Raw genomic sequence first — 24733 nt, forward strand, 5'->3', positions numbered from 1 at the left:
CGTTTTTTCCTCCTTACCTTTTAAAAATCATAACCCTTTCAATTTTCCACCTAACAATCCATATTATGGCTTATTTTTTGCGTCGCCAATTCTACTTTGCAGTGACATTAGTCATTTTACCCAAAAATGCACGGCGAAACGGAAAAAAAAATCATTGTGCGACAAAATCGAAAAAAAAAATGCCATTTTGTAATTTTTGGGGGCTTCCGTTTCTACGCAGTGCATATTTCGGTAAAAATTACACCTTATCATTATTCTGTAGGTCCATATGGTTAAAATGATACCCTACTAATATAGGTTTGATTTTGTCGCACTTCTGGAAAAAATCATAACTACATGCAGGAAAATTTATACGTTTAAAAATGTCATCTTCTGACCCCTATAACTTTTTTATTTTTCCACGTACGGGGCGGTATGAGGACTTATTTTTTGCGCCGTGATCTGAAGTTTTTATTGGTATGATTTTTGTTTTGATCTGACTTTTTGATCACTTTTTATTCATTTTTTAATGTTATAAAAAGTTACCAAAATACGCTTTTTTGGACTTTGGAAATTTTTTGCGCGTACGCCATTGACCGTACAGCTTAATTAATGATATATTTTTATAGTTCGGACATTTACGCACGCGGCGATACCACATATGTTTATTTATTTTTTTTTTTTACACTGTTTTATTTTTTTTATGGGAAAAGGGGGGTGATTCAAACTTTTATTAGGGAAGGGGTTAAATGACCTTTATTAACACTTTTTTTTTACTTTTTTTTTGCAGTGTTATAGGTCCCATAGGGACCTATAACACTGCACACACTGATCTCTCATCCTGATCACAGGCGTGTATTAACACGCCTGTGATCAGCATTATCGGCGCTTGACTGCTCCTGCCTGGATCTCAGGCACGGAGCAGTCATTCGTCGATCGGACACCGAGGAGGCAGGTAAGAGCCCTCCCGGTGTCCGATCAGCTGTTCGGGACGCCGCGATTTCACCGCGGCGGTCCCGAACAGCCCGACTGAGCAGCCGGGATACTTTCACTTTCACTTTAGAAGCGGTGGTCAGCTTTGACCGCCGCTTCTAAAGGGTTAATACCGCACATCGCCGCGATCGGCGATGTGTGGTATTAGCCGCGGGTCCCGGCCGTTGATTAGCGCCGGGACCCACGCGATATGATGCGGGATCGCGGCGCGATCCCGCTTCATATCGCGGGAGCCGGCGCAGGACGTAAATATACGTCCTGCGTCGTTAAAGGGGTACTCCGGTGGAAAACTTTTTTTTTTTTTTTAAATCAACTGGTGCCAGAAAGTTAAACAGATTTGTTAATTACTTCTAACAAAAAATCTTAACCCTTCCAGTACTTATTAGCTGCTGAATACTACAGAGGGAATTATTTTATTTTTGGAACACAGAGCTCTCTGCTGACATCTCTGTCCATTTTAAGAACTCTTCAGAGTAGGAGAAAATCCCCACAGCAAACATATGCTGCTCTGGATAGTTTCTAAAATGGACAGAGATGTCAGCAGAGAGAACTGTGTTCCAAAAAGAAAAGAATTTCCTCTGTAGTATTCAGCAGCTAATAAGTACTGGAAGGATTACGATTTTTTAATAGAAGTAATTTACAAATCCGTTTAACTTTCTGGCACAAGTTGATTTAAAAAAAAAAAAAAAGTTTTCCACCGGAGTACACCTTTAACGACGCAGGACGTAAATGTACGTCCTGGTGATGTGGTACTTAACGCACCAGGACGTACATTTACGTCCTGAGCATAACCGCGGGTATCGGAGCGATGCCGGCATCATGCGCGGCAGGTCCCGGCTGTGGATCACAGCCAGGGACCCGCCGGTAATGGCGGAAACCCGCGATCACGCGGATGTCCGCCATTAACCCCTCAGATGCCGTGATCAATACAGATCACGGCATCTGCAGCATCGCGGTCACTTAACAGGATAATCGGATCGCCCGCAGAGCTGCCGCGGCGATCCGATCATCCTGCACGGCAGACGGAGGTCCCCTCATCTGGCTCCGCTGCCTTCCCGCAGACCAGAGCAGAAGATGACCGATAATGCTGATCAGTGCTGTGTCCTATACATAGCACTAAACAGCATTAGCAATTGAATGATTGCTATAAATAGTCCCCTATGGGGACTATAAGAGTGTAAAAATAAAAGTAAAAAATGTAAAGAAAATAAAGTAAAAAAAATTTGAAAAACCCCCTCCCCCAATAAAAATGTAAATTGTCCCATTTTCCCTATTTTACCCCCAAAAAGTGTAAAAAAAATAATTTTATACACATATTTGTTATCACCGCGTGCGTAAATATCCGAACTATTAAAATAAAATGTAAATGATGTGAAAGTAAAAAAAAAAAAAAAGTCCAAAATAGCTGCTTTTTTATAACATTTTATTCCAAAAATTTTTATAAAAATGTAATAAAAGTTTTGTATAAGCAAATATGGTATTAATAAAAAGTACAGATCACGGCGCAAAAAATGAGCCCTCATACCACCGCTTATACAGAAAAATGAAAAAGTTATAGGTCTTCAAAATAGGAGGATTTTAAACGTACTAATTTGGTTAAAAAGTTTGCGATTTTTTTTAAGCGCAAAAGTAATAGAAAAGTATATAATAATGGGTATCATTTTAATCGTATTGACCCAGAGAATAAAAAACACATGTCATGTTTACCATAAATTGTACGGCGTGAAAACAAAACCTTCCAAAATTTGCTAAATTGCGGTTTTCTTTTTTATTTCCCCACACAAATAGTATTTTTTTGGGTTGTGCCATACATTTTATGGTAAAGTGAGTGATGGCATTACAACGGACAACTGGTCACGCAAAAAACAAGCTCTCATACTAGTCTGTGGATGAAAATATAAAAGAGTTATGATTTTTTGAAGGGGAGGAGGAAAAAACCAAAACGTAAAAATAAAATTGTCTTAGTCATTAAGGTCCAAATGGGCTGAGTCCTTAAGGGGTTAAGGTGTTTAGTGAATCCACCCAGCCTGCTTCACTGCCATGTTCCAGGAAATAATTTAGTTCACTTCAAGTATAGAGCCTCATATTACTACATGTGCGCTAGATTCCCACCACCTTGCATCTGAATGTAAAGGCATACCTAGCACAATTCAGGCGTCGTTTTTAATGGTGTTTTTTGAAATGTTTTATTGAAATGTTTATTCTTAGACTGAATATGTGTTTGATACTATGGTTTTGATGCTGCCGGTCTTTTTCTTGGACGCTTTTGCCAGAGGATGGAACTACTGGCTTACTGATGTGCATCTACTGCCCTAATTTAGGGGGGATGGTTAGCCCTTTTTTGTGCTGTTGGACTTTACTTTTTTGTCTCTGTCACATGTCAAAAGCTTTTCTAAATGACAAGAATAAAATCTTTGTGTCCTGCAACTAAAATGTATACTGACGTTTAGCAGACCTGATCCATCACCATGGCCTATTAAAACCTATGGTTACATTATGGTATACCTTGGAATATCTTTTTTTGACAGAATCCTGACATATACCACAAAGGAGACCTGAAATGTGCATACAGTGACCCCTCGACCTACAATGGCCCCGACATATGATAATTTCAACATGCGATGGCCTCTCAGAGTTGAAGGCAGCATCAACATACGATGCTTTTGTATGTCGGGGCCATCGCATAAACGGCTATCCGGCAGTGCAGACTGCTTCAGCTGCCACTGGATAGCCGTTTACGGTGCCCTGTGCCCTTTGCTGACGATCACTTACCTGTCCTCGGGGCTCCGGCGGGTCCTCTTCGGGATCCTCTGCATCATCGGCGCTCTCCATCGACGTCATCACGTCGCTGCGCACGCTGTCCCGTCATCCAATAGGAGCAGCGTGCGTAGCGACGTGATGGCGGCGTCGGAGAGCGCGGATGCCGGGGAAGAAGAGGCCTTACCGGAGCGTAGGGGACGCGCCGACAGCAATGGACAGCGACATCCCGGGCAGCGGAGACGAGCGGTGACGGTCCGGAGCGGCAGGGACAGGTGAGTACAACTTCCTCTAACAGTGGTCTACCACCTGCGGACCTCCAGATGTTGCAAAACTACAACAACCAGCATGCCCGGACAGCCGTTGGCTGTCCGGGCATGCTGGGTGTTGTAGTTTTGCAACATCTGGAGGTCCGCAGGTTGTAGACCACTGTCCTATACTTTACATTGCACGGATCCCTCAACATGCAATGGTTTCAACAAACGATGGTCCGTTTGGAACGGATTACCATGGTATGTTGAGGGACCACTGTATAGTCTTACTCATTGTTTTTTAGATGACGAAGTGGTGGGGCTTCCTACAGTCCCACTTCTTTACCATATGATCATGTTCTCGTACCAATAAGAAATGGTTCTAAAGTTAGTGCATATCGCTTTACCTTGTGGTAGGGCCCAGTGCTGGCACTGATCATCATTTGCTGGGCAGATATGATCTTCTTCCTCTGCTTGCATTCCTCTTTAAGTGTCTTTATTTCATGAGTCTGTTTGGCCATTTTTGCTTGTATCTGCTCTGTCTCAGCCGAGGTGGTGCGGACCTTCTCTTCTAATGTCTTTAGATTAGTGGTCAGGTACTCCTGAGTATGGAGCAGGTACTCAATAGTGTACTGAGATAGTCTGAACAGCTTCAGCAGCATAGGGTCGAGGCTGCAGTGACAATGCGGGCACTTCTCAATCTCTATGTTACAGAATGTGATACCCATGATGTTTTCCTGAAGAGTTACAAAATCTAATTCTTTAGCCAGCCTGTCCACATCAATAGCCCCAATCCTTCTCCAGTCAACACTTGCATGGCGGGTCCTGAATTTAAATGGAGAGTCATGGATGTAGGAAGGCATTCTGGTGGGGGATGAAGGACGTGGCATCGAAGGAGTACTCAGTGTGTCTGAAGCTTCAAGAGGATAGTAAACATTTTCATAGAAAGGCTGAAAAAAAGGCAAATGTCAAAATTAAAACCAGAAAACAGTAAAAAAAAAAGAAAACGTCAACTAGGACACAGGAGCTGTTTGCTTTGCATAAAACTTTTTTTTGACTAAATCCCCTAATAAGCTGCTTGGGCGTCTCTGCCCACATTCTCCAAGTGGATAAAACTAGAAAAGCTTGGGCTTGCCCCCCTGCCCACAATTTTCTTAGTCCTATAGCCTTCACCAGGACATTTGGAGAACTTGTTCTATTAAAGAATTCCTGTCATCAAGCCATATTTTCTAAATTAACTCAGATTATATTCACTAACTACTCTTAACACCCCATCTGCCCTGAAAAAAAATTCTAAACTTAAAAAAACTCTGTGTCATGCCATTCCCCTTGCTTACATTGTGTGAGCTCCTGGCAGGAGAAAGTGGGCGTTCCCCAGCAGGAATGACGTCACTGAAGCCTGCGAGAGCTGTGCCTCGCCATGCCCGACACACACTTTCTGAGTTTTGACTTCAGCAAGTCCGGGTGGAGACCAAATGAAATGTTTGGGATCAGAACAGAGCCACCTAGTGGCCGTTTTGTCCATCACATTAAAACAAAAACATATAAAGGTTGAGAATTTTAACAGGAAATAAATAGCAAAGTGTCTTATAATTACATAAGGAACTATATATTAAAAGTTTAGTTTGGTGACAGGTACTCTTTAAGTTTTCACTGGCCTCTGACTGTTCCCTTCCAGACCTCTTTCTTGGTTCATCCTCATTGAAAAAGCGATATGGCCTCTCAGGCTCTGCTTCTTGGTTCCGCAATGGTCTCTTCCAGTTGGATCATAGGATTTGACAAATTATTCCCTGCTATCTCTAGAACGGGGTCCAGCTCTCCCCCTGCTGAGCACTCTGGCCCACACCTTTTGAGATCCAATAACAGACTGAGGCGGTGCTATGGCCGGTGATTGGGTGAGTTTCTAGGCCTTGTTCTAGAGATTGTGGGAGGTCCCTGTAGCTGGATAACTTCTTTAATGTCCAAAGCGCCAATACCGGAGGAGACTGCTGCACACAAAACTTCTGTAATGTAAACATACCCTAAGTCTTCCCAGTAAGTGCTCTATAAGTAAAATCAATATAAGTGTCTTATTCATTGGTATCATACTCCTGAATTGTTGCCAAAGTTTAACCCCACAGTCTCTCCTGTATGTTAGAAATGCTATAATTCCTGGGGCTCTCTCTTTCATCTGCCCATTAATACATACTTTCTTGCAGAACATTAGATCCCCAATATACAAGTCCTGGAGCATGCCATTCCCCTGACCCAGAGATCCTGCTTATTGAACCTCATTTTCTCAATTGGGTAACCCGCTGTTAAAGCTTTGCATATACAGACAAATACCAAGCTCTGCCAGGTGCTATATCTTACAGCACTGGAAAAATCCAACTACCCCCTTAGAACTGACTCTTCTGGCAAGTATTAAAGGGGTACTCCGCTGCTCAAACTGTTCCGAACGCTGGAGCCGACGTCGGGAACTCGTGACATCATAGCCCCCCCCCTCATGATGTCACACCCCGCCCCCTCAATGCAAGTCTCTGGGAGCAGCGGAGTAGCCCTTTAAGGAAGCCAGGGCAATTAAATACCTCCCAGCTATGATATATCATAAGGATATGGTAAAAGCTTTTGATGCTGTATGGGGATCCTGGCATCTGTATTGGCCTTTAATGTATACGCCCTTTAATGCGTTGTGGTTTGTCTTGTCAGTCTTTCTATTGTTTACAAGTTAAAATGTTAATGTTTTTATGCTTATTACTTTGTTAGGGCCTATTCACACTATGGAGTTCCTGTGAGGAAATTTTACGCAGATTCCACTTCAAGCAGACTCCCACTGATCTCCATGGGATTTTGCTGCTCAGTTCACACTATGAAAGTTCCCTAACTGAATTTACCTTGTGTAAATTCCAGGGGGGAATTTATATAGTGTGAATGGAGCTTTATGTTAATAGATAAGTGGGCTCAACCACAAGGGCTATTGTTATTAATGGGTGCTTATCCCTGCTTAAAAGCAAAATATACAACCATAAATAGAGAAGAAAAAGCAGAAAGTGATAGCACACCAAAAATGTATAAATATCAAAATGAATCTTTATTGTACAAAAAAATAGCCATATATAATTAAAAACATGTAAAAAGGAGGTCCACAAAACATCTCGGACCACCTTAAGCCATAGGCAGGGATCCCAGACTTAATCTGGTACTCCCCCCCACAAACAAAGACACCCGTCTAATGTCTAAATATCTAAAAAATAAAGTGCAATAGTCCCCCTGTGACTTCTGGCCCCAACACAGTATGATATAGGGTACACAAATGGCAGCTCTTATGGGTCCAAAAATGTATATAGTTTTACTGCAAAAAGTGCAGTTTCTACATCAACAATGCTTAACAATCCGTACACTGCAGCTGCAACAATAAATAGATCAAATAACCCAAGTCACATGATGTAATCAAAGGAGCAAATACATATACATCACACTGTCATGTAGAGAACGGGTGTCTCCCAAAAACCCTAAGTCCCCACGCGTTCCGTCACTCTTGGGGACTTCCTCAGGGGCGCCCCTTTTGAGGAGACACCCGTTCTCTACATGACAGTGTGATGTATATGTATTTGCTCCTTTGATTACATCATGTGACTTGGGTTATTTGATCTATTTATTGTTGCAGCTGCAGTGTACGGATTGTTAAGCATTGTTGATGTAGAAACTGCACTTTTTGCAGTAAAACTATATACATTTTTGGACCCATAAGAGCTGCCATTTGTGTACCCTATTTCATACTGTGTTGGGGCCAGAAGTCACAGGGGGATTATTGCACTTTATTTTTTAGATATTTAGACATTAGACGGGTGTCTTTGTTTGTGGGGGGGAGTACCAGATTAAGTCTGGGATCCCTGCCTATGGCTTAAGGTGGTCCGAGATGTTTTGTGGACCTCCTTTTTAAATGTTTTTAATTATATATGGCTATTTTTTTGTACACTAAAGATTCATTTTGATATTTATACATTTTTGGTGTGCTATCACTTTCTGCATTTTCTTCTCTATTTATGGTTGAATGGAGCTTTATGTCCCACCTTTATTTTCGAAAACTGCCACTGCAGTTCTTGAGCCAAAGCACAACCTGTCAAAACAGGTTGGGTTTAAAATAGTATATAAAAAATAAGGTTGCAGCAGCACTCTTGGTCAAAAAATGGAGGCTCTTGCGCACTTTTTGATCAAAATGTGTCCCCCCATCCACCACGCGGAGGTGGCCTCACCTCGGATGGGACCCTAACACTCATTTCACTCACCTCTTCTGGGCATATGGCCTATGACTGGATGACATGCTGGATCCAATATCAATTTAAAAAAACCTCCTGTGAACAGGGAGGGGTGCATGGCTAGAGAGGGTGCCACTCCCCCTAAATTGCACAGCAAAAACAAAAAGAAACATAGCCAGCACAACTACCTAATACACGGGTGCACACTGCTGTGGAAAATACAGAGTATATAAAATAGAAGGTTGCAGCAGCACACTTGGTCAGTCAGAGGCCATATGCCCAGCAGAGGTGAGTGAAATGAGTGTTAGGGTCCCATCCGAAATAAGGCCACCTCCGTGTGGTGAATGGGGGACATGTTTTGATCAAAAAGTGCGCTAAGTGGCTCCATTTTTTTCACCAAGTGCTGCTGCAACCTTCTTTTTTTATATACTCTGTATTTGCCACAGCAGTGTGCACCCGTGTATTAGGTAGTTGCGCTGGCTATGTTTGTTTTTGCAGTGGGTTTACAATAGTAAATCAGGGCCCCTGTGTCCTTATGTGGTTAAAAAAAAAATACATATATAATTTTTTTTTTTTTTTTAAAGCATGAAGCAATTATCAGGAGCAGAACAGGGAATTAAGAGCCACAGACAAACCAACAATATTAAAATTGCAAACATGAATTAATTGTTTATGTGTAAAGTATTATACTGTATTTTTCTGTTAGCGCTTGCACTACTCCCATCATGGAACAGACTTTGTTCCATGATGGTAGTAGGAGTACAGGGGCTGAGGGACCAATGGCACTGGGTCTCACTCCTGAGACCCGCTACCATCCAAGCTTAGAAGCCAGGGAAGATGGCGGCATGTTCTTCTCCGCACCCCAGCCGGCTCAAGATGTTCACAATCTGAAAGCCCTGCTCTGTAAATTCATATTCCCCGACAGGAGCCCTCATTGGCTTCTGGCAGGGAATATTCACAGCACTGTAAATTCATATTCCCCCTGGATGCTCTCATTGGTCAATCAGTGGGGACCAATCAGGGCATCCAGAGGTAAATATGAACTTATTACAGAGAGGGCTTTCGGGACGTATTATTTTGAATGCTATCGTTGTCTTTCGCAATTTTCCTAACATTATTCTCTGCTCCCATTTTTTTCTAATCAACTGGTGCCAGAAAGAAACAGATTTGTAAATTACTTCTATTTAAAAATCTTAATCCTTCCAGTACTTATCAGCTGCTGTATGCTCCAGAGGAAGTTGTATAGTTCTTTTCTGCCTGACCACAGTGCTCTCTGCTGACACCTCTGTCCGTGTCAGGAACTGTCCAGAGCCGAAACAAACCCCATAGCAAACCTCTCCTGCTCTGGACAGTACCTGACATGAACAGAGGTGTCAGCAGAGAGCACTGTGGTCCGACAGAAAAGAACCATACAACTTCCTCTGCAGCATACAGCAGCTGATAAGTACGGGAAGGATTCATATTTTATATAGATGTAATTTACAAATCTGTTTAACTTTTTGGCACCAATAGATTTTTTTTTTTAAATTTCCTCCGGAGTACCCCTTTGAGGGGTTAAAGTCTATGGCTCTGGTGATCACAGGGGAGGTCAACACTCAGCTACTATGTTAATCAGTCCTATAGACTGTAAAAGGAGCAGCCTCAGGGCACACGCTCAACCACCACTGTATACAGACTCCTCCTAACTGCAGGCTATATAATGCTGGGAACTGCAGGAGATGCTCCCTGCGGCTTCTTATAGATAATATGCCAGTATACAATCCCCTAGTACAGTAATCTCAGATGACTTCTACATTAGGACAAGACAGCTTTACCCTGCTGGTCCATCATTTCCCCAAATGTGTATGATGCTTAAGAAGTGATTGATGTGGTAGCGTAGAGGGGGTAGAAGCCCATACATCTAATGGGTACATGTGTATACTATATAGCAGGGATACAATGTCCCCATAGATCTCCATTACAGTGTCCTCTGATCTGATGGGTACATGTGTATAGTATATAGCAGGGATACAGTGTCCTCTGATCTGATGGGTACATGTGTATAGTATATAGCAGGGATGTAATGTCCCCATAGATCTCCATTACAGTGTCCTCTGATCTGATGGGTACATCTGTATACTATATAGCAGGGATACAATGTCCCCATAGATCTCCATTACAGTGTCCTCTGATCTGATGGGTACATGTGTATACTATATAGCAGGGATACAGTGTCCTCTGATCTGATGGGTACATGTGTATAGTATATAGCAGGGATACAATGTCCTCTGATCTGATGGGTACATGTGTATAGTATATAGCAGGGATATAGTGTCCTCTGATCTGATGGGTACATGTGTATAGTATATAGCAGGGATACAGTGTCCTTTGATCTGATGGGTACATGTGTATAGTATATAGCAGGGATACAGTGTCCATGTGTATAGTATATAGCAGGGGTACAATGTCCTCTGATCTGATGGGTACATGTGTATACTATATAGCAGGGATACAGTGTCCATGTGTATAGTATATAGCAGGGGTACAGTGTCCTCTGATCTGATGGGTACATGTGTATAGTATATAGCAGGGATACAGTGTCCTCTGATCTGATGGGTACATGTGTATAGTATATAGCAGGGATACAGTGTCCTCTGATCTGATGGGTACATGTGTATAGTATATAGCAGGGATACAATGTCCACTGATCTGATGGGTACATGTGTATAGTATATAGCAGGGTTACAGTGTCCTCTGATCTGATGGGTACATGTGTATAGTATATAGCAGGGATACAGTGTCCTCTGATCTGATGGACACATGTGTATAGTATATAGCAGGGATACAGTGTCCACTGATCTGATGGGTACATGTGTATAGTATATAGCAGGGATACAGTGTCCTCTGATCTGATGGGTACATGTGTATAGTATATAGCAGGGATACAGTGTCCTCTGATCTGATGGACACATGTGTATAGTATATAGCAGGGATACAGTGTCCTCTGATCTGATGGGTACATGTGTATAGTATATAGCAGGGATACAATGTCCTCTGATCTGATGGGTACATGTGTATAGTATATAGCAGGGATACAGTGTCCTCTGATCTGATGGGTGCATGTGTATAGTATATAGCAGGGATACAGTGTCCTTTGATCTGATGGGTACATGTGTATAGTATATAGCAGGGATACAGTGTCCTCTGATCTGATGGGCACATGTGTATAGTATATAGCAGGGATACAGTGTCCTCTGATCTGATAGGTACATGTGTATAGTATATAGCAGGGATACAGTGTCCTCTGATTTGATGGGTGCATGTGTATAGTATATAGCAGGGATACAGTGTCCATGTGTATAGTATATAGCAGGGGTACAATGTCCTCTGATCTGATGGGTACATGTGTATAGTATATAGCAGGGATACAGTGTCCATGTGTATAGTATATAGCAGGGGTACAATGTTCTCTGATCTGATGGGTACATGTGTATAGTATATAGCAGGGATACAGTGTCCTCTGATCTGATGGGTACATGTGTATAGAATATAGCAGGGATACAGTGTCCTTTGATCTGATGGGTACATGTGTATAGTATATAGCAGGGATACAGTGTCCTCTGATCTGATGGGTACATGTGTATAGTATATAGCAGGGATACAGTGTCCATGTGTATAGTATATAGCAGGGGTACAATGTCCTCTGATCTGATGGGTACATGTGTATAGTATATAGCAGGGATACAGTGTCCTCTGATCTGATGGGTGCATGTGTATAGTATATAGCAGGGATACAGTGTCCTTTGATCTGATGGGTACATGTGTATAGTATATAGCAGGGATACAGTGTCCTCTGATCTGATGGGCACATGTGTATAGTATATAGCAGGGATACAGTGTCCTCTGATCTGATAGGTACATGTGTATAGTATATAGCAGGGATACAGTGTCCTCTGATTTGATGGGTGCATGTGTATAGTATATAGCAGGGATACAGTGTCCATGTGTATAGTATATAGCAGGGGTACAATGTCCTCTGATCTGATGGGTACATGTGTATAGTATATAGCAGGGATACAGTGTCCATGTGTATAGTATATAGCAGGGGTACAATGTTCTCTGATCTGATGGGTACATGTGTATAGTATATAGCAGGGATACAGTGTCCTCTGATCTGATGGGTACATGTGTATAGTATATAGCAGGGATACAGTGTCCTTTGATCTGATGGGTACATGTGTATAGTATATAGCAGGGATACAGTGTCCTCTGATCTGATGGGTACATGTGTATAGTATATAGCAGGGATACAGTGTCCATGTGTATAGTATATAGCAGGGGTACAATGTCCTCTGATCTGATGGGTACATGTGTATAGTATATAGCAGGGATACAATGTCCTCTGATCTGATGGGTACATGTGTATAGTATATAGCAGGGATACAGTGTCCTCTGATCTGATGGGTACATGTGTATAGTATATAGCAGGGGTACAATGTCCTCTGATCTGATGGGTACATGTGTATAGTATATAGCAGGGATACAATGTCCTCTGATCTGATGGGTACATGTGTATAGTATATAGCAGGGATACAGTGTCCTCTGATCTGATGGGTACATGTGTATAGTATATAGCAGGGATACAGTGTCCTCTGATCTGATGGGTACATGTGTATAGTATATAGCAGGGATACAGTGTCCATGTGTATAGTATATAGCAGGGGTACAATGTCCTCTGATCTGATGGGTACATGTGTATAGTATATAGCAGGGATACAGTGTCCTCTGATCTGATGGGTGCATGTGTATAGTATATAGCAGGGATACAGTGTCCTTTGATCTGATGGGTACATGTGTATAGTATATAGCAGGGATACAGTGTCCTCTGATCTGATGGGCACATGTGTATAGTATATAGCAGGGATACAGTGTCCTCTGATCTGATAGGTACATGTGTATAGTATATAGCAGGGATACAGTGTCCTCTGATTTGATGGGTGCATGTGTATAGTATATAGCAGGGATACAGTGTCCATGTGTATAGTATATAGCAGGGGTACAATGTCCTCTGATCTGATGGGTACATGTGTATAGTATATAGCAGGGATACAGTGTCCATGTGTATAGTATATAGCAGGGGTACAATGTTCTCTGATCTGATGGGTACATGTGTATAGTATATAGCAGGGATACAGTGTCCTCTGATCTGATGGGTACATGTGTATAGTATATAGCAGGGATACAGTGTCCTTTGATCTGATGGGTACATGTGTATAGTATATAGCAGGGATACAGTGTCCTCTGATCTGATGGGTACATGTGTATAGTATATAGCAGGGATACAGTGTCCATGTGTATAGTATATAGCAGGGGTACAATGTCCTCTGATCTGATGGGTACATGTGTATAGTATATAGCAGGGATACAATGTCCTCTGATCTGATGGGTACATGTGTATAGTATATAGCAGGGATACAGTGTCCTCTGATCTGATGGGTACATGTGTATAGTATATAGCAGGGGTACAATGTCCTCTGATCTGATGGGTACATGTGTATAGTATATAGCAGGGATACAATGTCCTCTGATCTGATGGGTACATGTGTATAGTATATAGCAGGGATACAGTGTCCTCTGATCTGATGGGTACATGTGTATAGTATATAGCAGGGGTACAATGTCCTCTGATCTGATGGGTACATGTGTATAGTATATAGCAGGGATACAGTGTCCTCTGATCTGATGGGCACATCTGTATACTAGTGTTTCCCAACCAGGGTGCCTCGAGGTGTTGCAAAACTACAACTCCCAGCAGGCTGTAGTGTTGTAACATCTGGAGGCCCCCTGGTATACTACAGAGCAGGGGTACAATATCCCCCATAGGTGCTGGTCACACTGGGTACAGCAATGTTCTCATGTATTCTCATACACTGTCAGCACATGGGGGGAGTTGTAGTCCGGATAGCAGTGAGTTTGGTGACTGCCTCTCCGGGTACACAAGTCTACACAGGCTGCACATTCCTCCCCACCAGATGAGGTGCCCGGGGGTCATGCCCATCCACAGAACAATAGCGTAAGATCATCCAGCTCCCACCACCCAAAACATCCGGCACGCGGCTCACCCCCACCCCTGGCTACAACCTGGCAGCTCAGAACTGGAAGGGGTAAACTGTGAGGGGAACCCCCCTTTTCGAAAACCGCAGTGGCCCCCGCACCCCTCCCCGCCCCCATATCCTCACCATTCCCCCTTCCTCCGCTTCTTGTTCTTCATCCGGGGACTCGCTGAGCTCAAGGCATTAGGCTGGAGGGAGCCCGGGTGGTCTGCACGGTTACCAGGACAACAGCGAGAAGCCCCGCCCACAATCTCCGCGCTGTACTCTGCTGCCCAGATAGAGCTGGCGGAGGCCCCGCCCACATGTATCCCACTGCTGGCTCCTATCACAGGGGGATGGGTGCGGGGTGCCTGGTCCTGTAGGGTGCTGCTGCCTGTATAGAGAGCACTGGGGGGATACAGCGGTGTTCTCCAGCCCCCGGACTCCAGCTCTTCCATCATTGGTGCAGTATTATAGGGACTATAAGAAGCCTTACAGTATGCAGACGTGCCGATGTCATTCCTCCCATGTGTGGTGGCCCAGTACTGGAGTCTCACCCCTGTACCCTTGCTGCCCTGTCAGGCGGACTCTATCGCGTGTCCCCTGAGTCCTTCTTTAACCCCTTAAGCATCAGGGGGGGTTCGTTTCTGCACTTTCCTTTTTTTCTCCTTACCTTTAAATAATCATCTCTTTTAATTTTGCACCTAAAAATCCATATGAGGGCTTATTTTTTGCATCACCAATTCTACTTTGTAATGACATCAGTAATTTTACCCCCAAATCTATGATGAAATAGAGAAAAAAATAATTGTGTGACAAAATTGAAGAAAAAACAATTTTGTAAATTTTGGGGTCTTCCGTTTCTACACAGTACATTTTTCGGTAAAATTGACACCTTATCTTTATTCTGTAGGTCCATACAATTAAAATGATACCCTACTTATATAGGTTTGATTTTGTCGCACTTCTGGAAAAAATCATAACTACATGCAGGAAAATGTATACGTTTAAAATTGTCATCTTCTGACCCCTATAACTTTTTAATTTTTCTGCGTACGGGGTGGTATGAGGGCTCATGTTTTGCGCCATGATCTGAAGTTTTTAGCGTTATGATTTTTGTATTGATTGGATAAGTGACCAAAAATATGGGTTTTTGGACCTTGGAATTTTTTTGCGCGTACGCCATTGACCCTGCGGTTTATTTAACAATATATTTTTATAATTCGGACATTCCTGCATCTGGCGATACCACATAGGTTTATTTTTATTTACATAGTTTTTTTTTTACCTGTTAAGGACGCAGGGCGTACTCATACGCCCTGCATTCCGAGTCCTTAAGGATGCAGGGCGTATGAGTACGTCCGTGGGAAATCCGGTCCCCACCGCTAGCCGGTTGGCGACCGGAGCCGGATGCCTGCTGAAATCGTTCAGCAGGCATCTCGGCATATCGCCCAGGGGGGTCATCTTGACCCCCCCATGTCCACGATCGCAGCACATCGCTGATCAATTCAGATCAGCGATGTGCTGCGATTCCGTTCCCCGCTACTCGGGCTGAGCCAGCGGACCACGAGCCCGTGATTCCTGAGTTTGTTGGCGACTCAGGAATCAAGATTAACATCGCCGGGTTCACTGAAAAGGACTTTTTTGGTCGTTTTTTCAGTGACGACTTTGTTAATCTAATGGTTACACAGACGAATCTGTACGCCCAACAGTTCATCGCCGCTAACCCGGGCTCACTTTTAGCTAGACCCGGCGGCTGGACTCCAGTCGATGCAGCCGAAATGAGGACCTTTTGGGGCCTTGCGCTGCATATGGGTCTAGTTAAAAAACCCAGTGTCAGGCAATATTGGAGTGGGGACATCCTGTACCAGACCCCGCACTACAATATGGCCATGACACGTCCCCGGTTTGAGGCCATTCGGAGATGTTTGCATTATGCTGATATGAGGACCTTTTGGGGCCTTGCGCTGCATATGGGTCTAGTTAAAAAACCCAGTGTCAGGCAATATTGGAGTGGGGACATCCTGTACCAGACCCCGCACTACAATATGGCCATGACACGTCCCCGGTTTGAGGCCATTCGGAGATGTTTGCATTATGCTGATAATGCGGCATGTCCCCCCCCCCCCCCCGAACTGATCCCGTGTATGACCGCCTGTATAAAATCAGGCCGGTCATCAATCACTTCGGGGCCAGATTTTGGGAGGCCTATGTCCCTGAAAGGGAGGTCGCTATTGATGAGTCTCTCATCAGCTTTAACCTGTTAAGGACATAGGACGTTCTCTAACGTCCCCGCTACCTGGGCTTTAGTGCCCAAGGACGTTAGAGAACGTCCTGTTGTATTTCCGGTCTCTGCCGCTTGCCGGGCAGAGATCGGAACTGGATGCCTGCTGAAATCCTTCAGCAGGCATCCAGGGCAAACGCCGAGGGGGGCCATGTAGGCCCCCCATGTCGGAGATCGCCGCAAATCGCAAGGGAAATCGCCCTTGCGATCTGCGGCGATACCGGGCTGATCGGGTCTCTGGGACCCGACCGCCCGGTTATTTCGCATGATCCCGGCTGTCACAGACAGCCAGGACCATGCTGGAGCCTAGGAGCGAGGTGGCAAGCCTGCCACCTCCTCCGATCCCCTGCGATCCGTCGGTTAACTAACCGACCAATCGCAAGGGGGGGGGGGCGGTTACTTCCTCCCGTCCTGCCCGGCCCCTTGAAGTCCGGAGAGGACGGGAGGAAGACCGGAGGACGCGGCGGGGGACGGAGGAGTGCTGGGGACCAGCCCCGGTACTTACCTCGTCCCTGAAGACCCGGATCCCTGCGAGGAAGATGGCGGCGGTGGCGACAGGTGAGTAGATCTTCAGCCGCGGTCGGGCCCTTTACAGCAATGCACGTCGCCGTAAAGCGACATGCATTGCTGTAATGGGACCCTGTAAACTACAACTCCCAGCATGCCCAGACAGCCCTTGGCATCTGGGCATGCTGGGAGTTGCAGTTTTGCAACATCTGGAGGTCCACAGTTTGGAGACCACTGTGCCCTTCCAGATGTTGCAAAACTACACATCCTCAGCATGCCCTTACTGTCCAGGCATGCTGGGAGTTGTAGTTCTGTAACATCTGGCCCTTCAGATGTTGCAGAACTACAACTCCCAGCATGCCTGGACAGTTTTGGCATACTGGGAGTTGTAGTTTTGCAACATCTGGAAGGGCACAGATTGGGAACCACTGTATTAGTGGTCTGCAAACTGTAGTCCTCCAGATGTTGCAAAACTACAACTCCCAGCATGCTGGTAGTTGTAGTTCGGCAACATCTGGCTCTAAAGATGTTGCCGAACTACTACTCCCAGCATGCCTGAGAATGCTGGGAGTTGTGGTTTTGCAACAACTGGAGGCACACTGGTTGGGAAACATTGTCTGTTTCCTAACTCAGTGTTTCCCAACCGTGTGCCTCCAGCTGTTGCAAAACTATAACTACCAGCATGCACTGATAGACTGTGCATGCTGGGAGTTGTAGTTTTGCAACAGCTGGAGGTCCCCCCCCCCCTGTGAATGTACAGGGTACATTCACATGGGCAGGGGCTTACAGTGAGTATCAGGCTGCAAGTTTGCGATGCAGCAAATTTTGCGCGGCAGCTCAAACTCGCAGCGGGAACTCGCTGTAATCCCCTGCCCGTGTCACTGTACCCTAAAAACACTACACTACACTAACACAAAATAAAATAAAAAGTAAAAAACACTACATATACACATACCCCTACACAGCCCCCCTCCCAATAAAAATGAAAAACGTCCGGTACGCCACTGTTTCCAAAATGGAGCCTCCAGCTGTTGCAAAACAACAACTCCCAGTATTGCCGGACAGCCGTTGACTGTCCAAGCATGCTGGGAGTTTTGCAACAGCTGGAGGCACCCTGTTTGGGAATCACTGGCGTAGAATACCCCTATGTCCACCCCTATGCAAATCCCTAATTCAGGCCTCAAATGCGCATGGCGCTCTCACTTTGGAGCCCTGTCGTATTTCAAGGCAACAGTTTAGGGTCACATATGGGGTATCGCCGTACTCGGGAGAAATTGTGTTACAAATTTTGGGGGGCTTTTTCTCCTTTAACCCCTTATGAAAAGGTGAAGTTGGGGTCTACAACAGCATGTTAGTGTAAAAAAATAAATTTTTTACACTAACACGCTGGTGTTGCCCTATACTGTTCATTTTGACAAGAGGTAAAAGGGAAAAACGCCCCCCAAAATTTGTAATGCAATTTCTCCCGACTACGGAGATACCCCATAAGTGGGCGCAAAGTTCTCTGGGGGCGCACAACAAGGCCCAGAAGGGAGAGTGCACCATGTACATTTGAGGTGATTTGCACAGGGATGGCTGATTGTTACAGCGGTTTTGACAAACGCAAAAAAAAAAACACATGTGACCCCATTTCGGAAACTACACCCCTCACGGAATGTAATGAGGGGTGCAGTGAGAATTTACACCCCACTGGTGTCTGACAGATCTTTGGAACAGTGGGCTGTGCAAATTAAAAAATTTTTACAGCCCACTGTTCCAAAGTTCTGACAGACACCAGTGGGGGGTAAATGCTCACTGTACCCCTTGTTACGTTCCTCAAGGGGTCTAGTTTCCAAAATGGTATGCCATGTGGGGGTTATTTTGCTGTCCTGGCACCATAGGGGCTTCCTAAATGCGACATGCCCCCCGAGCAAAATTTGCTCTCCAAAAGCCAAATATGACTCCTTCTCTTCTGAGCATTGTAGTTCGCCCGTAGTGCACTTCAGGTCCACTTATGGCGTACCTTCATACTCAAAAGAGATGGGGTTACAAATTTTGGGGGGTATTTTCTGCTATTAACCCTTGCAAAAATGTGAAATTTGGGAGGAAACACACATTTTAGTGAAAAAATATATATATATTTTTTTACATATGCAAAAGTCGTGAAACCCGTGTGGGGTATTAAGGCTCACTTTATTCCTTGTTACGTTCCTCAAGGGGTCTAGTTTCCAAAATGGTATGCCATGTGAGGGTTTTTTGCTGTTGTGGCACCATAGGGGCTTCCTAAATGCGACATGCCCCCCGACCAAAATTTGCTCTCCAAAAGCCAAATATGACTCCTACTCTTCTGAGCATTGTAGTTCGGCCGTAGTGCACTTCAGGTCCACTTATGGGGTTCCTTCATACTCAGAAGAGATGGGGTTACAAATTTTGGGGGGTATTTTCTGCTATTAACCCTTGCAAAAATGTGAAATTTGGGGGGAAACACACATTTTAGTGAAGAAAAATTTTTTTTTTACATATGCAAAAGTCGTGAAACACCTGTGGGGTATTAAGGTTCACTTTACCCCTTGTTACGTTCCCCAAGGGGTCTAGTTTCCAAAATGGTATGCCATGTGGGGATTTTTTGCTGTTCTGGTACCATAGGGGCTTCCTAAATGCAACATGCCCCCCAAAAACCATTTCAGAAAAACATACTCTCCAAAATCCCCTTGTCGCTCCTTCGGTTCTGAGCCCTCTACTGCGCCCGCCGGACACTTTTCATGGACATATGAGGTATGTCCTTACTCGAGAGAAATTGGGCTACAAATATAAGTATACATTTTCTCCTTTTACCCCTTGTAAAAATTTAAAAATTGGGTCTACAAGAACATGCGAGTGTAAAAAATGAAGATGGTGAATTTTCTCCTTCACTTTGCTGCTATTCCTGTGAAACACCTAAAGGGTTAAAACGCTGACTGAATGTCATTTTGAATACTGTGGGGGGTGCAGTTTTTATAATGGGGTCATTTGTGGGGTATTTCTAATATGAAGACCCTTCAAATCCACTTCAAACCTGAACTGGTCCCTGAAAAATAGTGAGTTTGAAAATTTTGTGAAAAATTGGAAAATTGCTGCTGAACTTTGAAGCCCTCTGATGTCTTCCAAAAGTAAAAACACGTCAATTTTATGATGCAAACATAAAGTAGACATATTGTATTTGTGAATAAAAAATTTTTTTATTTGGAATATCCATTTTCCTTACAAGCAGAGAGCTTCAAAGTTAGAAAAATGCAAAATTTTCAATTTTTTCAGCAAATTTTGAAATTTTTCACTAAGAAACGATGCAAGCATCGACAAAATTTTACCAATAACATAAAGTAGAATATGTCACGAAAAAACAATTTTGGAATCAGAATGATAGGTAAAAGCATTCCAGAGTTATTATTGTTTAAAGTGACAGTGGTCAGATGTTCAAAAAACGCTCCGGTCCTAAGGTGTAAAATGGCCTGGTCCTTAAGGGGTTAAGGGGAGACTCAGCTTCCAGCAATACATCCCCACCAAGCGAGCGCGGTATGGCGTGAAGATGTAAAAACTTTGCGAGAGTACTTCCGGGTACACTTGCAAGTTTATGGTGTATGAGGGACGAGATTCACGCATTGAACCCCCAGAATGTCCCCCCACTCTGGGTGTTAGTGGGAAAATCGTTTGGGGCCTTTTGCACCCATTGCTAGATAAAGGTTACCACCTTTACATGGATAACTTTTTTACTAGTATCCCTCTCTTTTCATCCCTCTCCGCCAGATCCATGGTCGCTTGTGGGACAGTCCGGAAGAATCAAAGAGACCTTCCGCCCAATCCCCTACATGCTCCTATCCCCCGGGGTGAGTCCCGTGCCTTTTCCCATGAGAACCTGTTGTTGGTCTGGTATAAGGACAAGAGGGATGTCCTTATGCTCACCACTATTCATGGGAATGGCAGCACCCCTGTCCCTGTGCAAGGTACCGTGGGACCGGTCCTCAAGCTCGATTGTATTCTGGACTACAATCAGTATATGGGGGGAGATGATCTTTCTGATCAAGTCCTCAAGCCATATAACGCCATGCGGAAAACACGCGTATGGTACAAAAAAGTTGCGGTCTACATGGTACAGGTTGCCATGTACAACTCTTTTGTACTGTACAAGTATGCTGGCAACACAGGGACATACCTGCAGTTCCAAGAGGAAGTTTTAAAGGCCCTCATCTTTGGTGACGGCCAAAAAGCGGGTCAGAGCACCTCTGAAATTGTGGGCCCCCGAATCATCCCTGGCCTACACTTTCCAGGTGTGATCCCCCACACTGGAAATAAGGGACGATCTCAGAAGAAATGCAGAGTGTGTCACAAGAGGGGGATTCGGAAGGACATCACCTATCAGTGTGACACTTGCCCAGATAATCCGGGCCTCTGCATAGGCTGCTTCAGGGAGTATCACACTTCCATGCAGTTCTAAATTTTCCATCCTTTGCCCTAATTTTCATTCCCCAAAATTCGACTCCAATGTACCAGTCCAGGGTACATTGTCTTCCAAATTTTATAACAACCGCCCCCCCCCCCCCCCCCCAAAAAAAAAAACTTTTTCCCAATACCCCCAATATCTTTTTTTTCTTCTTCCCCCTAAAAAATGGGTCATGAGACACAGAGTCAACAGCATTGGAGGTTTGCAGTTGCCTTAAATGCGCAACGCTCTCTCCCCACCTGAGTGGGTTGCGCATTTGAGGTAACAGAATAGGGATGGCCCCACACATCCCCTTCCCAGAATGATGATTCAGAGTATAGGGTTTGGGGTGAGCATCATTTTTACTTTTGGCTGTACTATGGGTCATCATTCTGGGAAAATAATTGGCATATCAGTACTAAAATTGCAATTTTCTTTACCCCCATAGTACACTTCATCCATTCCTGGAAAATAAATGAAGGGAACACCCGTCTGTTCCAAATCTCCACTTCACCCTATACACCTTCCCTAGGGGGTGTACTGTTTGTAGTATTCTCACATGTGGGTGTTCCTTTCTTGTATTTTCCTCTGAATGTATGTAACTGTTAGGTCCGTAACAAACATCCGCCTCAAATGCGAAGAGTTGTCGCTGAGCTCTGTCGTATTTCCAGGCGACAATTCGGAGTCACATGTTAGTTGTTCCCAGAAAAATGAAGCAGAGCATAGGTTGAAAATTGCAATTTTCAAAAGCTACCCTTCATCCATTCCTGGAAAAGAAATTTAGGAAACACCCATGTCTTCAAAATGTCCTCTTTACCCCTATACCCATTCCTCAGGGTGGGTAATTTCTGTAATGCTGTCACATGTGGGTGTTTAATTTTTGTATTTTCCTCGGAATGTATGTAACCGTCAGCTATTGATATGCCTTAGGCCACAAATACAAACTGACCTCTATGACTTCTGAGCCTTGTTGTGCGCCCGCCCAGCAAGTTACCCATATGCGTATGTATTTTCACAGTCAGGGGAAAAATCCCTCCAAAATTTGTAACCCAATTCCTCATATTACCCCTTGTGAAAATGTTAAAAATTGGGTAACCCCAGTAGTTTCCCCACATTGAGGGGTGTAGTTACGTTCATTGAGGGGTGTAGTTTCCCCTCATTGAGAGGTGTAGTTTTTTGCTGTTATTGCACAATGGGGGCTTTATAAATGCACATGACCCCCGACTTCAATTTCAACAAAATTTTCACTCCTTCTATTCTGAGCATTGCAGTGCGTCTACAGAGCAATTTACATCCACATATGGGGTATTTTTTTTCTCAGACAAAATTGTTCTACAAATTTTGGGGACCTTTTGCCCTATTACCCAATGTGAAAATGAAACATTCGGGGAAACACTATCAATGTAGTGCAAAAAAATAAAATGCATCACTTTTACGGACCACTGTTCAAAAAACCTGTGAGGTGTAAGTACTCATTGTAACACTGTTATGTTCCCCGAGGGGTCTAGTTTCCAAAATATGATGCCTTGTGTTGTTTTTTTTTGCTGTCCTGGCACTATAGGGGCTTCCTAAATGCGGCATGCCCCCAGAGCAAAATTTGCTTCCAAAAAGCCAAAATGTGACTCCTTCTCTTCTGAGACCTGTAGTGCGCCAGCAGAGCACTTTTCACCTCCATATGGGGTGTTTTCTGAATTGGGAGAAATTGGGCTTCAAATTTTGGGGGGTATTTTCTGCTTTTACCCTTTGTAAAAATGTAACATTTTTGGGAAACCAATCATTTTAGGTAAAATTTTTTTTTTTTACATATGCAAAATTCGTGAAACCCCTGTGGGGTATTAAGGCTCACTTTACCCCTTGTTACGTTCCCCAAGGGGTCTAGTTTCCAAAATGTGATGCCATGTGGGTTTTTTTTTTTTTTTTTGCTGTCCTGGCACCATAGGGGCTTCCTAAATGCAGCATGCCCCCAGAGCAAAATTTGCTTCCAAAAAGCCAAAATGTGACTCCTTCTCTTCTGAGACCTGTAGTGAGCCAGCAGAGCACTTTTCACCCCCACATTGGGTGTTTTCTGAATCGGGAGAAATTGGGCTTCAAATTTTGGGGGGGTCATTTTTTTTTTAATTCACATTTCCAATATGTCTACTTGTTGCATCATAAAATTGACGTGTTTTTACTTTTGGAAGACATCAGAGGGCTTCAAAGTTCAGCAGCAATTAACCAATTTTCCCAAAAATTTTCAAACTCACTCTTTTTCAGGGACCAGTTCAGGTTTGAAGTGGATTTGAAGGGTCTTCATAGAAATACCCCACAAATGACCCCATTATAAAAACTGCACCCCCCCCCAAAGTATTCAAAATGACATTCAGTCAGCATTTTAACCCTTTAGGTGTTTCACAGGAATAGCAGCAAAGTGAAGGAGAAAATTCACAATCTTCATTTTTTACACTCGCATGTTCTTGTAGACCCAATTTTTTAATTTTTACAAGGGGTAAAAGGAGAAAATTTATACTTATATTTGTAACCCAATTTCTCTTGAGTAAGCACATACCTCATATGTCTATGTAAATTGTTTGGCGGGCGCAGTAGAGGGCTCAGAAGCGAAGGAGCGACAAGGGGATTTTGGAGAGTACGTTTTTCTGAAATGGTTTTTGGGGGCATGCTGCATTTAGAAGCCCCTATGGTGCTAGAACAGCAAAAACCCCATATGTAAAAAAAAATAAAAAATTTCACTAAAATGTGTGTTTCCCCCCAAATTTTACATTTTTGCAAGGGTTAATAGCAGAAAATACCCCCCCAAAATTTGCAACCCCATCTCTTCTGAGTATGGAGGTACCCCATAAGTTGACCTGACGTGCACTACGGGCGAACTACAATGCTCAGAAGAGAAGGAGTCATATTTGGCTTTTTGAGAGCAAATTTTGCTCGGGGGGCATGTCGCATTTGGGAAGCCCCTATGGTGCCAGGACAGCAAAAAAAAAAAAAAACACATGGCATACCATTTTGGAAACTAGACCCCTTGAGGAACGTAACAAGGGGTACAAGTGAGCATTTACCCCCCCACTGGTGTCTGTCAGATCTTTGGAACAGTGGGCTGTACAAAATTTTTAATTTGCACAGCCCACTGTTCCAAAGATCTGTCAGACACTTGTGGGTTGTAAATTCTCACTGCACCCCTTATTATATTCTGTGAGGGGTGTAGTTTCCAAAATGGGGTCACATGT

General features: G+C 43.9%; 2 protein-coding genes across 4 annotated transcripts in view; one reads left to right on the forward strand and one right to left on the reverse strand.

Annotated features, from left to right (window-relative positions):
* Window positions 1-14577, reverse strand: part of DZIP1 (DAZ interacting zinc finger protein 1) — an 89865-nt gene extending 75288 nt beyond the window's left edge. The window contains exons 1-2 of the mRNA XM_056555599.1: window positions 14437-14577; window positions 4388-4930 (exon numbers count right to left, since the gene is read on the reverse strand). Coding sequence (XP_056411574.1) covers window positions 4388-4930; window positions 14437-14439 — 546 coding nt within the window. The 5' untranslated portion in view covers window positions 14440-14577. The remainder of the gene's footprint in view (window positions 1-4387; window positions 4931-14436) is intronic.
* The window catches only part of DNAJC3 (DnaJ heat shock protein family (Hsp40) member C3), a 122626-nt gene continuing 112030 nt past the window's right edge, over window positions 14138-24733 (forward strand). Inside the window, exon 1 of one of the 3 annotated variants that reach the window (XM_056555604.1) lies at window positions 14138-14270. The gene's annotated coding sequence lies outside the window, so the exon portion shown is untranslated. Of the gene's footprint in view, window positions 14271-14607; window positions 14753-20856; window positions 20923-24733 lie in introns of those variants that run through there. The other 2 variants (XM_056555602.1, XM_056555603.1) reach the window with 2 other exon arrangements.

The sequence above is a fragment of the Hyla sarda genome, chromosome 2 (assembly GCF_029499605.1).
Source record: "Hyla sarda isolate aHylSar1 chromosome 2, aHylSar1.hap1, whole genome shotgun sequence".
Classification (NCBI taxonomy): domain Eukaryota; kingdom Metazoa; phylum Chordata; class Amphibia; order Anura; family Hylidae; genus Hyla; species Hyla sarda.